General features: G+C 38.8%; 1 protein-coding gene across 3 annotated transcripts in view; it reads left to right on the forward strand.

The window, feature by feature from the left end:
- slc4a5a (solute carrier family 4 member 5a) overlaps positions 1-15,674 on the forward strand; it is a 56,794-nt gene that overhangs the window by 12,095 nt on the left and 29,025 nt on the right. For all 3 annotated transcript variants that reach the window (XM_021308951.2, XM_021308960.2, XM_012849459.3), the window contains 5 exons: positions 3,871-4,000; positions 5,184-5,344; positions 7,541-7,693; positions 8,182-8,316; positions 11,001-11,056. In XM_021308951.2, the coding sequence (XP_021164626.2) occupies positions 3,871-4,000; positions 5,184-5,344; positions 7,541-7,693; positions 8,182-8,316; positions 11,001-11,056 (635 nt within the window). The remainder of the gene's footprint in view (positions 1-3,870; positions 4,001-5,183; positions 5,345-7,540; positions 7,694-8,181; positions 8,317-11,000; positions 11,057-15,674) is intronic.

Raw genomic sequence — 15,674 nt, forward strand, 5'->3', positions numbered from 1 at the left:
GGAGGCCGTGACACAGCCTGAATGGGTTCTGCTTCGGCTTTTGTCATAAACAAGCTGGCAGATCGCTGGTGGTTTTGGTTTCAAAGACTTAGACTTGGGGAGGGGAGTTATTGCAAATTCCATGTGGCGCAATAAGTGGCAAGCCAGCAGAGGTATTTGATCAGACAGACCCTATGCACTCGCCACCCTGAGTCCTGTTGTTCTGCCTATTGTACAAGGACACCCCATGTATACCGCTGATAAGAAGCTGCAATGCGACAAATATGCTAAACAACCATTAATAAAGGCCAAATTATTAGCATTTTTTCCCGCAAAGTAATGTATAGTGACACGACTTCCCCAGGATAGAAACTTTTGTTCATTGAATTTCTGTAATGATTTTCAGTTCATGTCTTAAATAGCAGGTCACCCAGGGAAATCGGAAAGTATTTTTGGTTCCTAGCTGCAAGTAAAGGTAATCAATGTTGTTAACCGGAGGAGGATTAAGAGTCTTAGTTTGTGCAAAGTAATCACAGTCCATAGGTCAGAGCTACCAAAGACAGATTGCAGTTTACAATGCAGCATCAATCACTGACTAAACTGGGCACCAGTCTATCAATTGCCCACTGATAAAATGGTTAGTGATTAAAGGCTCATGATTAAATCTACAATGATGTAGGCTTTAAATATATAGAGCTACCTATATAGCATTAAATAATCAATACTACTGGTTTAAGAGAGAAAATAGAGAAATATGACTTATACCAATATATTGGTGCACTGTAAAAAGTAAAAATAAAAATAACAACTGGTTTTTAAGGAACACTAATGCCACCCTTGCATGCTAGAAATCCAATAAAAATAAAATACATGTTAAATGATAACCTGAATAAGTACAAAAAGCTGCTTTTCTTTATTTGTTAAAACAGACCCTGTCCAAACAAATCTGCCCCATTAACAAATATCTATCAGAAGGGAAAAGGGATTAAGAACACACTTCTGGTTTAAGTTGAATTACCACATCAAGGCCTGATTTCTGCAGGACCTGTACAAGGAATCACTTAAAAAAACTGCAATCTACTGTGTTTTATTTCAAACAAGAAGATGAAATAGAAATGACACAATAATGGGCAAAAAATCTGTTTGAAAAGAAGCAGGACGAAGTAAAAACTTATGAACTCCCTTGTCACCCTATGATTTATTGCAATAATACATGTCCCTGTATGTAATAGTTCAAATATACAATGTGCATCAATTAAAAATCGATAAACTGCACTAGTCTACATTATATAAATTTACCATGAATGTCATGAACTATTACAATAAATGTGCCATTTTCTAATAAGTGATTGTTATTTAAAGGTATTACCAAGGTGTATATTACCGCTGAAAATATACTACAGCAATACATTACATAAACATATGTGTAGGCTGCATATACAGTACACACACATATACATACACATATTAATAACTAGGCAAGGCAAGTTTATTGTATAGCGCATTTCAGTAACAAGAAAATCAAAGTGCTGTACATTAACAGAACATAAGAAAAGGAAACATACAGAGGAAAGCACCTTACAGTGGAACAGAAGCAGCAGGTTACGTTAAAATGGACTACAAACTTAATCTGATGAAGTTTCAGTTAACTGCAACAGTTTGTGTTGAACATTAGTATTTAAAGGAGCTATAAGTGAGATATTTACTGTAAAATCAATCTAAATAATTCTCATTAGTCACTTGGGTTGGAAATAACATTCCCTATAAACAATGTCCTAGTCACTCTTTTCTCCTTTCAAAACTATAGGTACAGTCCAGAACTACTTCAGTGCAGTGCACAGCCCGTATTTACTTCCTGGTTCCTCAGCCAATCATATGAGAGTTACCAGGGTTCCCAACACAGAGCGCAACATTTGGTATTTTCATCCATCCATCCGTTTTCTAACACGTCTATCCCTCATGGAGTCGTGAGGTGTGCTGGTGTCTATCTCCAGCTGTCAATGGGTGAGAGGCGGGGTACACCATGGACAGGTCACCAGTCTGTCGCAGGGCAACACAGAGACAGACAGGACAAACAACCATTCATGCACACACTCACACCTAAGGAGAATTTAGAGAGGCCGCATTTGGTATTTTATCTTGGCAAAAGAGCAACATGGAAGTTTGCAGGCAGTAAGAGAAGCAGACAAGAAATAGAAGCAAATAAAACATCATATACCTTTCCAGTGAAAGTAAAAATTCACAGCAGCAACACACTATTGAAAAACAGCATATTGGATTCTTGTGATTGGCAAGATGTTGTACCTATTTGAGCCACAAGGTGCTAGTATTACTTATAGCTCCTTTAAAGGAACTCAGGGTTTCAGCACTTTTACTGTCCTCTGGGAGTTTGTTCCAGATAAGTGAAGCAGAAGAACTAAATGCTGCTTCTACGTGTCTGGTTCTAAGTATGTAGAGTAGACTTGAGCCAGATGACCTGAGTGATCTGGAGAGTTGATACACTGGCAAGTCAGTAATTTATTTTGGTGCTAAAGCATTCAGTGATCTATAGACTAACAGCAGTATATAAAAGTCTACTCTCTCAGATACGGGGATCCAGTGTAAGGAAGTTATAAAATATACTGCATCCGAATTCAATATGAAGTAGGTTAAACGATCTTAAAAGCAACAAATCATGCCCCAATATGAAAACGTTCAAGAACGCACGAGAAACGAAATCAATGACATCTCTGAGCCTGAAAAGGGTGAAAAGGCCATTTCTGAGCATTTGAGTGTTCAGCAAATCATTTGAAAAGGCATTTTGTGTTTACTCAGGTCATCTCTGTCTGATATTAAAAATGTTTGATGATCTGAAACATGTAAGTGTTGTAAAAAATCTAAATACAGCAGAAACATGTGAGGCAAATGTATTTTGTCAGTGTAAAGGTTTAAAAATCAAAGAGAAAAGAAAAGGGAAAAGCAGAAATACTGTTAATCTGATTTCAGTTATTCAGGGGGGAAGCAAAGCAATTATAAAACCTTCATGCTTTTCCTGAAAAGTAAAATAAATAGAGTAGTTTACCAGCAGCTATTTTACCAGTGTTCCCATCTTATACAAATATTATCTAACACGTTTGTGCTGATTTGACAACCAAGGACTGTTTACAATGTGGTAAAAAAAAAAAAAAACAGTTTATGGAGTACAACACGTTCTAGAAAAATAATTCAGCATTTCTTTAACGTAAACTATAAACATTTCCCACAACCATATCTATTATATGCAATTATCTAGCATCCTGAATTGTATTGCCACTTCAGTGGAGTCTCACTATGGTTAATATAGTAAATATAGAATAATGTACTGTGTTGATGACATTTTTATACTATCGTGTTGTTTTTAGCACAACATTTGTGCAGCAATATGACATGACTTTCTTGCAGATGGCCTTCTGGAGCCCTTTAATTTGTCTTAATTCAGTTTATTTACATAGCCCCAGTTAACAACAAATGTCCTCCCAAGACACTTTACAGGGCAAACAAGTCCAGTTTATTTACAACATTAAATAATCACATCACAAACCAATTCAATCATAGTTATAATACAATGCAACCAAGCTCATTTTAATTCACCAAATGGTAAAAAAGCCATTTATAAGCCTATTAAACTTTATAGACTAGAATAGAATAGAATAGAACAGAATAGAATAGAATAGAATAGAAATACCTGTATTGTCCCACAATGGGGAAATGCGGGCGAGACACTGGCCAGAACACCTAGACAGAAGACACCAGACTTACACACTAGATTGTAAATTCTAAAGAGGAGATAATTAACATATCCGTATCAGAAGCAATTGTTATTGCTCTGTAGTTTATTTCACCATTTTAAATGAGTTCTTTTCTGCCATCCAGTGTCTCCAGCAGCAGAGCGGCTACGTTACATCCTGAACGAAGACGATGACCTCCCCACACCAACGCTCTTCACAGAGATGGACACTTTGCAGCGAGAAGGGGACGAGTTGGAGTGGAAGGAGTCAGCCAGGTGCACAGCCACACTGGAAAAAAAATCTGCATAGGATCCACATAATTCAATAGTGGGCATTGGTTGCACACCAAACCTTTGCTTTCGTAGCAATCTACAATTGTGTTAATTCAAGATAAATCGGTCACTTCACTTTAACACAACTCAATCACTTCCCTCCTAAACTGTTTGATCAATTAAAACTGAGGGGTGAGGTTTTAAGCAACAGGTAACCTCATTGGGTTCAATCCTATAATCTGTGGAAAACTAAAGGTGTCCCTTTACTCTGTGAGCTATCAGGTCGGTATACATAGATGTCTTTAGAGTCACATATTGTGATGTTAAGTTTAGTGGTTAGCAGACGGGTGAGGAGAATAGGCTTGTGTGCAGCAAGCACAAAAGCCACGTGAACTAATAGTGCATTCTGTCTGACCGGGGTAAGGGATTATTTCAGGAAAATAAATTTCTCTCATCACATTACTTTTAATTACTTCTTAAACATCTTCTTGAACACAAAGTCACATATGTCTCTCAGTACACAAGACAACAGCATTTTTGTTCATTTAACTTTGTGACTTCATGCCTCATTTTCAATTTTAGGATACCTGCTGTCGCGAGTAAACCTAAATTGATTCATTCCGTTTCAATCAAGTGAAATGGGACACGCTAATAAGCATATTTTTCATATTGTGCAATATCAACACCATGTTATTATGTTCTCTAAATACATGAAACAATGATGTTGAATCAACAAGATCTGCTTGGATGGAACCAACGGATTCCACATTTTTTTTTTTTTTTTTTTTTTTTGGTGAAACAACACATTAGCCGTGCAGTGCTTGTTTTAATGTGGAAGACTACTGGTGGGGATATTAAATTAATCCAACTGATCGTCACAAATAGACTCTGATATTTCAACAGGAGAAAACACATTTGATGTATTAGATGAGTGGTCAGTCAGTCTGAGTCCAACCAGATTCCTGCCAGATTCAAATATCTACCAGACAGCTTTGGCAGAACATGGAGAGCAACATTTCAGCGAGACTTGAAGAATGAACTGAGATCAAGACAGCAGAAGATAAAAAAAAAAAAAAACACAAGCACCCTTTTCAGTTGACTGATACCTGCTGAGCTCCTTTGAAAACCTCACATGAATTTTAACATTGGTCTTCTGCTGATTCTGTTCTTGTGCTTGCATCCTCAGATGGGTGAAGTTTGAGGAGAAGGTGGAGGAGGGAGGAGAGAGATGGAGTAAACCCCACGTGTCCACACTTTCCTTGCACAGTCTTTTTGAGCTTAGGACATGTCTCCAAACAGGGACGGTGCTCCTGGATCTCGACGGCTACTCGTTGCCTCAGATAGTTGGTAAGACATCTCCTTCAGCGAGAAAGAGCAGAAGTGAGCTCATTTCTCTTCAGTATGATTTCCCAGTTTTCTTCCAAGTTGCTTTTAATGGTTCTATACATCAGTAATGACAAAATTGATTAAACAACAAAAAAAAAAAAAATCCATCCTAAGTGGTCTATTACAGTTTTGAGGATTAGCATATCAACTTTTGTTCAGGTTGTGTTGTAAGGTAATGGGTTTTGTAACCTAATACATAGAAAAATATCCCTTATGCTTAACATTATGTTGGACTTGTACTATTTTTCAGGGAAATTGTTTGCACAAGTCAAGAGAGACTAAATATAATTCAAGAAAGCTATCAATCTTGCTCAAAATCTATTTTATCATTTCTGTACTAACCAAATCAAGCTAACTACAGGAACCTGTGAGCAACAAGATTACCTGCTAGTATGTATGATAAAAAAACAAAAAATTATTCAGCTATATGCCATAAAATGCCGTAAGGTTGCGTGACAGTTATAAGAATTATAAGTCAACCCAATATCATAAAACCGAGTTTTAAAAGTTGGAAGAACTAATTGATGCCAAAACATAATGAAAATAATCAATTTCTGCTCTTCAGAAGATGAGATTCTGGAATATTTTGTATTCCTTAATTTACATTAAATTCTGAATGATAGCAAACAAATCTCTAATTTCAAAAACAAATCTGAAATATTGTCATTTAACTTTCAAAAAAAGGATCTTTGATGAATGTTCAACTTTTTTACTGGTCAGTGTAAATGTCAGTTAATTGATTTGCAATAATTCATTTTTTCAGAAGTCATGTATATTACTGTAGGATGTTACTCTTTCATGACAGAAAATGATATCAGTCTGAGCTTTAACTTTTTTTGGTCAGAACTTTTTTTTCTATTCGCTAAATACAAGATTAGAGAATAAAAAATGTTTTTTATTACTTTCTTCTCTGCCAAAAAGTAGTATGGTTTCAAGCAGTTTGGAAAGCCCAAATTATATCATAGCTTTATAAGCTGTTAATTAACATTTGAGTTAAATAGAGGCAGCCCACTGGATGTATTTTAAGGCAACACCTCAAAGACACTGCTAATTGTGGAAAATATGACAACAATTTGGTAAAATGTCACAAAAAGAATTGTGAACCTTGGGTACAATATCCAGATGGCTGAAGGCACCCCATTCATCTGTTTGGAAATCTCCAAAGTTTTCACCATTTAGGGACCAGCTCAGTCATGATCAAGATCAAGAATCCTTATTGTGGCTTCTGTGTTTAAACTGAATGTGTTTAGGTGCGCAATGTGCATTTCAAGCCCAGATCAAAACTTCTTGTGAAGTAGTGCCTGAAGCTGGTAACCGTGTCATCCACACAATGACATGAGCTGAAAGGCCACTCAGAGAGGAAGAAGCCATAACTGCAAAAGAAACATAAAAATAAAGTTTACAAATAAACTCAAGGACAAAGATCTCGATTTTTTTGAGACATACTGTATCTTTGGTCTGATGGAATCGGAGTTAAAAGTGTTTGACCATAATGACCATTGTTAAATTGGGAAGAAGAGGGTAGCTTGTAAACCACCATCCAAAGTGTGAAGTACAGGAGAGCCAGCTTCATGTTGTGTGGGTGTTTTGTAGCTGAGGAGATTGGTGCACTTCACAAAACAGAATCATCAGGCAAGAACGTTCCAGAAAGGAAATGTTTAGCCAACTTTTTGCTCGCCCTGTTTGTATAAATCAAACTATATTTTGTTCGACCAAACCTTCAACAATAAACCTAGCTGCGCCAGCAACAGGAGTGAAAAATATATTTTTGCCGATATATGCATAGTATTTTTACTTTTCGTTATCATTAGAAGTTCTAGCAACTGCTCTTTGGCGATAGCAAATTTTTAAAAAAATTGTTTCCTGAGAGGGCGGCCCAGTCTGTAGCTTGTTCACCAATCAGGTGACTGGGGCACAAATGGAAGCCAGAGATTTGCTGATAGTAGTGTAGCTAATTCTGCTAAGAAAGTTTTAAATTCTCTAAGAAATTGCATCTGATTTGTTCTTGTTCAGCCTTTCTTGTAGTCCACAAAATCCTAAACTTTTTGATTGAGCGTGCTGGGTACCTGAAGCACAGAATAATGCTTTAACCATAAAGGGTTTCTGGGTAAAAGCAATGCCATATATCTCTTGTGAACTGAACACGTTTCTGTGCAGATGACATCATCGAGAGACAGATAGAAGAAGGCATGCTATCGCCCGATCTCAGAGAGAAGATCAGCTTTGTGCTGTTGAGGAAACATCGACATCAGACCAAGAAGCCCATTCACCGCTCACTGGCCGACATGGGCAAGTCCGGCTCCTCTGCAAGTGAGTGTCCCCAACGGTTCCACAAATGGCTGTCTCAGCAAGGCATGATGAATATCTTACTCTTTATAAGCGGCAATAATTCTCATGTCACCAGCAGGACATTTGAGGTTATTTGTTTTAAATCTGTGGGTCAACAACACTACTTTGCTGGCCATAATGCCATCTCCTGAGCTAACACTGAAACACCATCACTGCTTTTCTTCATTAGTAACTGGTTCGTTCTGCTCTGTCACATAACTAGATGTTTCTGTCTAGAAATGCGCTGTGCCTATGTTTACAGCCCTTGGTAAATGGGCCCGTGCTCTCCAGCAGCCAGCAGGGCTCATATCCTCCACAGGGGACACATTAATGTTTGATGAGTTAATTATCACTGTAACATTTCCCCATCTCATCAGGGCAGAGCACATGCTGCTTGGTAAATCATACAACATCACCTTCAACTATTTAGTTGCTGTTTGCCTCTGTGTGTGCTTTGCTGCTCCTGTCAGGTCGTGGCGGTCCTCCCAGAGGTGGAGCGGGTCCAGGTCCAGGTCCAGGTCCAGGTCAGGGCCAATCGCCAAACTTTAACCGATCCACTGAAGACCTTCGACTCAAACAGCAGGCCGCTAACTACGGACGCCTACGTGAGTGCTGTTTTCTTGCCTGAGCTCGTTTGAAGTCCTGGAAACATGAACGTTTTTCAAAACCAATCACGCTGCTTAAAATCCAAATAAAATGCACCAGAAATTCCAGTTTTACAAGAAGACTCTGGTGCTTTACCATAAGAAATGATCATACAGTGACCATCACTCAATCAGCTCCAACAAGATTAAAAACAAAGCTGACATAAAGCTCCCTGTTACAATATTGTGTCACGCTAAAATGTTTTTGGCTCAAAATAATTTTATTAGATGCACAACCTCAGTAAGTACAAAAGCTCTTTGTAAAATAACTTTATTCGTTTAAGGCAGGGGTGTCAAACTCATTGTGGTTTAGGGGCCGCATGCAGCTTAATATGATCTCAGGAGGGCAACACGAGTAAACTTATTGCAAGATTAAATAGAACTAATAAAAGTGGACTTGTTGTTGATTTTTATATTAAATGGATTTCACTTTTACACAATATATTATGATTAACCTCAGCGTTTTTAAGAAAAGTATGTGCAATTTCAACAATACTTTTACTCAGTTAAACATTTACTTGTGCATTATGCATAAGAACTGATCACAGTGATTGTACAATGTTGAAAAACATTTATTCACATTTTTTGGAACTTAAAAACACTGTCCTACATGACAAAATACATCAAACAGATAAAAATTAAGAAATTATTTAAAATCAATTTTCCACATCTGAAGCTCAGTGCTACCATCTGCTGATTAAAACACAGCGCCCCTCGTGGACAATATAGGAACTGCAGATTTTCAATTAAACGAAGTACATGTTTTTTTCAATAATTGTTTTATCATTCATTTCCTTTTATATCCTCTTTCTTTCACCTTTTCTTTTTTCTTCTTGTTCTTCCTTTCCTCTCCTACTTTCCCATTGTAGTGTCCAGATTATTTGCGATAATCCCTGCACGAATCATAATAAAATATACACATTCATAAATCAAGCGGAGCACTATGACAAAAGCAGTGCTGCTCCACTTGTGAAAGTCAAATCTGGTGAGGTCTTTTTTTTTTTTTTTTTTTTTTAATAATGATAATGCATTGAGCCACCGGGCCAGACTAAATTGTTCGGCGGGCCAGAAGCGGCCCGCGGGCCGTATGTTTGACACCCCTGGTTTAAGGGAAATCCTATTGTAGAATCAATTATATCAAGTCTGACAACAGGAAGTCGGCAAAACCATTTGAAAAGGTAACTATTATGCCCCCAATCTAAAGAAATTCAAAGACATATGAGACAGAAATTCGTTGACATTCACAAGTCTGGAAGTGGGTACAGGAACGTTTCTAAGGCTTTGGGACCCATATGGACCACAGTGAGAGGCATTATTCATACATGGATAAAACATGGAACAATGGTGACCCTCCTCAGAGTGCCTGGCCTTACAAAATGAGTCCATGGGTGACTGAACCAGGAGCTCACTAAAGGAACCCAGAAGAGCACAGCAGAACACACTTGGCTCAGTCAGTGTTCAAGATTCAAGTTGAAGGTCGGAGTTGTGGAGGATGTGGTTGGAGGAAGCACAGTGAGGATCTGAGTTTCAGGAGCGAGGACGACGGAGGTTTGAGCTCCAGATGGAGAATGATCAGAGGGTTGGAGAGTGGGCAGGCAGAATATGGCAGGGGAGGTTGGGGCTGCAGTGGATGGCCATGGAGGAGGGAATAAATTCCCAGAGAATTATATCGTACAGAGGTTGAATCTGGAGTTTGACAAGTAAGTCAGTGATAACTTCAATCTAGGAGGCACAGAAAATACGCAGGATGCACTGAGCAGAAATAAACTGCTCTCTAGATGAACTTCTTGGAGAGAAACAGAGAAACTCAAGGAATAGAGGCAACTAATCACAGATGGAGGCTTGACTCTACTAAGACTGATCATCAGGAAAGGAGGGCTCGTCCTGCAGCTCTTAATATCCTGAGCAGACCAATAAGGACATGGCACAGAGGTGTGTAGTGTACAGGAAGACCAACACACCTCCAGTGAAGATCCTGTATTCAGATGGAGATCTCACACAAACACAATCTCACAAACAAATCAGGACCATGACGTCGCTGTAGGTGACATGAATGCTGGATGGCATTCATTGCAGCCGACCGGACGGCACAACCGGTAGGTTTAGAAAAATGACTTTTTCACACGGCTCACATTTTCACATCCAAACCACGTTGGTCGGGGCAGTCTCTTTCTCCAATTAATCGAAACTATATCATTTCAATAATGCGTTTCGTATTTACTCGGGTTTTTTTGTCTGACATTAACATTTGTTTGATGACCTGAAATATTTAGGGGTGAAAAAATAGTAAAAACAGAAGAAACCTCTTCAGGAATCAAGAAACTTTATTGTCATACAGATTACACAGAACACAAACACAACAAGACATGATCTTTCCCAACATTCTCCAAACTTTTCTCTTTCCCTCAAGGTGTAAGCAATTTTTTACAACATTAATATATAATGTGTAGTGTGTAGTCTCCTCCCCAGGTGTGACTGTGATGCTATAATGTTGTCTTAATGTTAAACCCATCCTTCAAATAGGCTCTGTAGATGCAGACCCTGCAGTCTGAGAAAAGCTCTCGGTAACAGCGTGGCATGATGAATGTTCTTAATGATCTGAAAGACCGTAGATCTGAGCGTTCAATACGTGTCTTCCCTTGCAGGTCACGCTCAGAGCCGGAGTATGAATGACATTGCCGACACTCCCAGCACAGACCAGGTGGGTTCTAACTATGACTTCACAGACCAACCGCTCATTGTGTAACTACCTAAGAAATCCAATCACCTGATATTTAACAAAAACATGAAGAAAGTCAGTGTTTCTATCTTCATGAAACTTTTTTATTTCAAATGTAGTTTCCCCTCTTATCTAAGTTTTTTTTTTTTTTTTTTTTTTTGCTAACCTACAAGCCATACTGATTTTCCCTTGTGCTGCTCTGTATTACTGGAAAGGTCACCAATCTCCTGTCTCAGTTGCTCTCTGCAATGTATTGAATCGACTACTCCTCAAATCTCCGTCCTACATGTCATCAGCCTTTCATTGCAGTTGTCGTCAAAAGTGGCCCAGAAGGCGTGCGAACGCATGCGTCTACTTTTAATTTCGCCGACGCAACGCCGCGGCTTAAACCCAGAGACACGCGTTTGCGAGGGCGTGCTGTTGTTGTGGGGGATTAGGCCGGCGAGCTTTGAAACAGACAGGTCACGATTAAGTGTCACTCACTGGCAGGGATAATGTAGGCAAAAGCTCAATGAGGATTTGTTTCAGAGAGTACAATGCAGGCTGTGCGCCGCTTGTTAGTTCAGTCACAGGAACAAGGATTCCTGCAATGAGTGTTTGGCTGGATGTTTTAAATAGGAGTTACAGACGTGCAGTGGGTCACATGCAACAATGGACAAGTGATATATTTATTTTATTTTTTTGTTACTGTGCGCCTGTGTGCCCGCGCTGCCCTGTCAGTGTCAATATCGAGCCGAACAGCGGAAGAACATGGATCTCATTGTCCGGTCCGCGTGCTCAGCGCTCACATGTAGCCGCGGGTTCTGGCTGTGGATTATTGACAAAGCTCGCCGTTATCGAGTGTCTTTGTTCCTCGGCCCGATTTCCTGCCACACCTGGACGTGAAGCCGGGCGGGTCGGGCCGGATCGCCGCTGCTCTCTCCCGGTCACAGCGGCGTCAGCCATCATTTGTTCAGGGCTTTGTGCTCACCGCTGCCTGTCTGTCTGTCACCTCCAAACATAAAGAGTTGTTCATGGCAATTTATTGATAAAAAAAGTAACTCCTATTGGGCCATTGTTTAGAGATCTGCTAACTGCAGCAGTGTTTAAAAAACAACTGTTAAGGAGGTTTTTAAAATGTACGCTGCTTTCGTTTTAGGGTTACTGTGTGTAAATGCTACTGGGGGTTAAAAGAAACACACAATAACTTTTTTGTGATAAGTTCATATTTAGAAATCATTAAATCTAAAAAAAAAAAGTTGATCTGCAGTGCTGGGTTTGTGCCCGTCAGATTTTCACATTACGTCACAACCACAGACTTCAGTGTATCATTGTGGCCTTTCCTGTGATAGACCAACACAAAGTAGTGCATAATTGTGAAGTAAATGACGATGACAAGTTGTTTTCAAAACATTTTACTGATGAAATATTTGAAAATGTGGCGAATAAGTCCTCAAAGCTGTGGAGGTTTCTGCACAGGAGCGAAAAACATGGGAGGCATTGGCCTTCATGTCCCCACATAGTCTCCAGCAGCGCTGCTGTGCTCCTAATTGCTAACTTTTCTGTGATGAAAAAATTAATTGGCTTCTTTCCACCAAATTTCCTCCATCAACTGTGTACCACCGACTCTCAGATGAATGTTCATTTTTTGTTCCCATTTTATTTCACCATGCAATGAGTGTACACCATTTTGCTTATGGAAACTCTTAAACAATTTACACATCATTTCTAGGAGTTTGTTTGTGTGCAGCTATCAGTTCATTAAATCCTGCTGAGATCCCAGTTTTAATTTCTGTGTCATGAAGATCTATGAACAGGGCCATGTTCTCATGTAATTTAGATTTCTCCAGGTCTAAACTAAGAGGTCTGAGAGGGCCACATTAGGAGTTTGCAGTCTCCTTCCAGTTCATGTTTTTGTTTCATATTATGGTTTCCTCAACTATGTGATTCCCTGCCTTTGGTTAATAATACCAGCTGAACCTAGTCTGAAGTTGAGGAGGTTCCTCATTTAAGTCGATGTGTTTCTACTTAGCCTGATACCATTTTAGCCTTGGTCAGGCTCCTGCCCATATAAATCAGGATATCAATTTATCCCAGACTGGGAACTGAATCTGGGACCCTAATAGTTACGATAAGGCAACCTTGACAGCAAATTTATTTTCACTTCATCAATTTGAAAACTAAAATTCATTAAGATCAATTAGTGTTTTCTTAGATTTTCTGAAACATGCTATTCATTTTGTCATATTTTGTCTTATATCGCTTTCTCATATCTTTGTTGATGGAGACTGTCCCATTTCAGTTTTTTATACTTTTTAAACTGGTGTTTTTAGTCATAGTTAAATGGTGTCCCAACACCTGACTATAATGATCCAAAATATTTATCCGTTTGAGAAGAGTTATGCCTGGGTTCTGAAGGTATAGGCCTACTATAACATTGTCTAAAAAAAAGTCTGGTTTTATGTGTATCTTTCTCAATGTTTCTTCATTCCAGCTCCTTGTTTTGACTAATAGCTGGAGCCACTGGCCTGGTGTACATCACAAAATAAAGAGTAGGACTGAGGCAACAGCCCTGGCACCAGGCTTAAAGCTGTCATGACCACTGACTTTGATTCTCATGGAGGGATTACTGTGTAGAGTTTGTGTACATTTTACAAATTGATCAATAAAACCAAACCTCTATGATACTCTAAATAGAAATCATCCACTATATCTGCCTTCTCTGTGACTAACGAGGTCTACACTCAGACTATAGTATGCAGAGAACGCCTGATATTGTCATGCGTTTGCCTGCCTTCCAGCCTGATCGTCATCAATTCACTCAGGCAGAAAATGTTCAATCCTTTAGAAATTATGGACGGAAACAGGTAACAATTGATATTTAGAATAGAAACTGAGCAATAGGATTCGCAGTGTTCTTTATGTTTTTTATTTTCTTTGGAGCTAACTAAAATCACAGCCTCACTCCATGATGGTGGTATTACAGCTTTGCTGACGGTTCAGTTTAGCTCCAGCAACATGGGAGTAAGATCATATTTGAAGATATTGTACCACTCACTCGGGAAGCTGTCACTCCCTGGATATTTGTTATTTTTCGGTCTACTAATTGCTGAGTCCAATTGTTCTCTTCTCATGGGCAAAGTTTATTCCCTATTTTGTATTTTGACAGATTTCTGTTAATATCTTCCTCATCAGTCACAGTAACAGTCTCTGACGGTGAGTATGAGGTTTCAAAGTAAGCCTTGAAAATCTTGTGAATTTCCTCTGTTTTACAGGCTAGGCACGGCTATTGATTTTTGGGACTCTAATCCTATTTATTGATTTTATTATTCGTTGTGTTCTGAGGCATCTACTTCATAATTTCTTTCGGGCCTGATTCATAAAAGTTTTTTTTTTTTTGTCAGTCTCAATTTCTTCTCTAGTTCTTCATTAAAAATGTTACTTATTCAGCATTTTGGTCCATAGTTGTTTCTCCAAATGTATTTTCTAAGTAAGGTGGTCTACCTCTCATTATTGCTTTAATTATGACTCTACTTAACCATCCTTAGTATCACAGTCGCCTTTTAATCTCCTTTACTTCCTTTTCATTGTTTAAGATGTTAATATTTAATCTTTATAGAGTGTTTTTCAGTATATTATTTAAGTGTATAGTTAAATAATTCACATTATGATCAGATATATCAGATATTCCTATGGAGCATTCCCATACCTCATGCCTATCTGTGGTGTTTAACAGGTAGTCATCTATTCTGAAGTGTACTTTTTGAGTGGCTAGGTAGTGAGGAACGTCTTTTTGTAGTCCGTGTAAGTGTCTCCAAGCATTGTATAAATTCATCTCTCTGACTGACATGTTGAGGTCTCTACACCTAGGAGCAGTTTGTCTTTTTAGTGATTCAGGATTGTGTGTAATGGTAAAGGTGTTTAATGAAAAAATAGCTCACAAAAAACAACAGGAGGAGCACATGTCACCGGTTTTGAGTCCAAGCTGGTGGAGCACAGAGAAAGACAGAAAAAGTACGGCGGCAGGGCACGAGTGACGACAAGTGAGATGATAAGACGATCTGGCAGTGAGTGAGGCAGGCATATGAAGGCAGGTGAACAGGTGAGCAGATTTGGAACTAAATTAGTGACAGGTGGAAACCATCTGGGCAGATGACTGAACTGACTGGGGAGTGAGCAGGGAGGTGACAGGGGCTGTTTGAAGTGGAAACTAATTTAGTCCAGAACCAAGCAAAACCCTAAATCGTTACATTGTGTTCCAGTCTTTGGTACAAGCTAAAACTGGATCACTTTCAGAAATGATTGCGGCAAATAAAAGTTTAAAGAATTTGCTGTCGCTTTCTGGAGATACAGCATAGTGGCTTTGACTATTATAAACCTACGCTCTTCATCTCAATTATTGTCACTTAGAGATCAGAGTAGCCCCCTTCCTTCTGTGACTATTTTTACAAGAGCTGAAGATTTAGAAAACCCAACTGTTCTAACTTACCATACACATTTCTCGTAAAAATGTAACCTGTGTCTAATCCGTTTTTAAATTTGCTAACACCTGTCCCACTTTGACTGGATCACTCATGCCATTTACATTTAGAGAAGCAAGTTTAAAGTCATAAGATCCTAC

Source organism: Fundulus heteroclitus, chromosome 12 (assembly GCF_011125445.2).
Source record: "Fundulus heteroclitus isolate FHET01 chromosome 12, MU-UCD_Fhet_4.1, whole genome shotgun sequence".
Lineage (NCBI taxonomy): Eukaryota > Metazoa > Chordata > Actinopteri > Cyprinodontiformes > Fundulidae > Fundulus > Fundulus heteroclitus.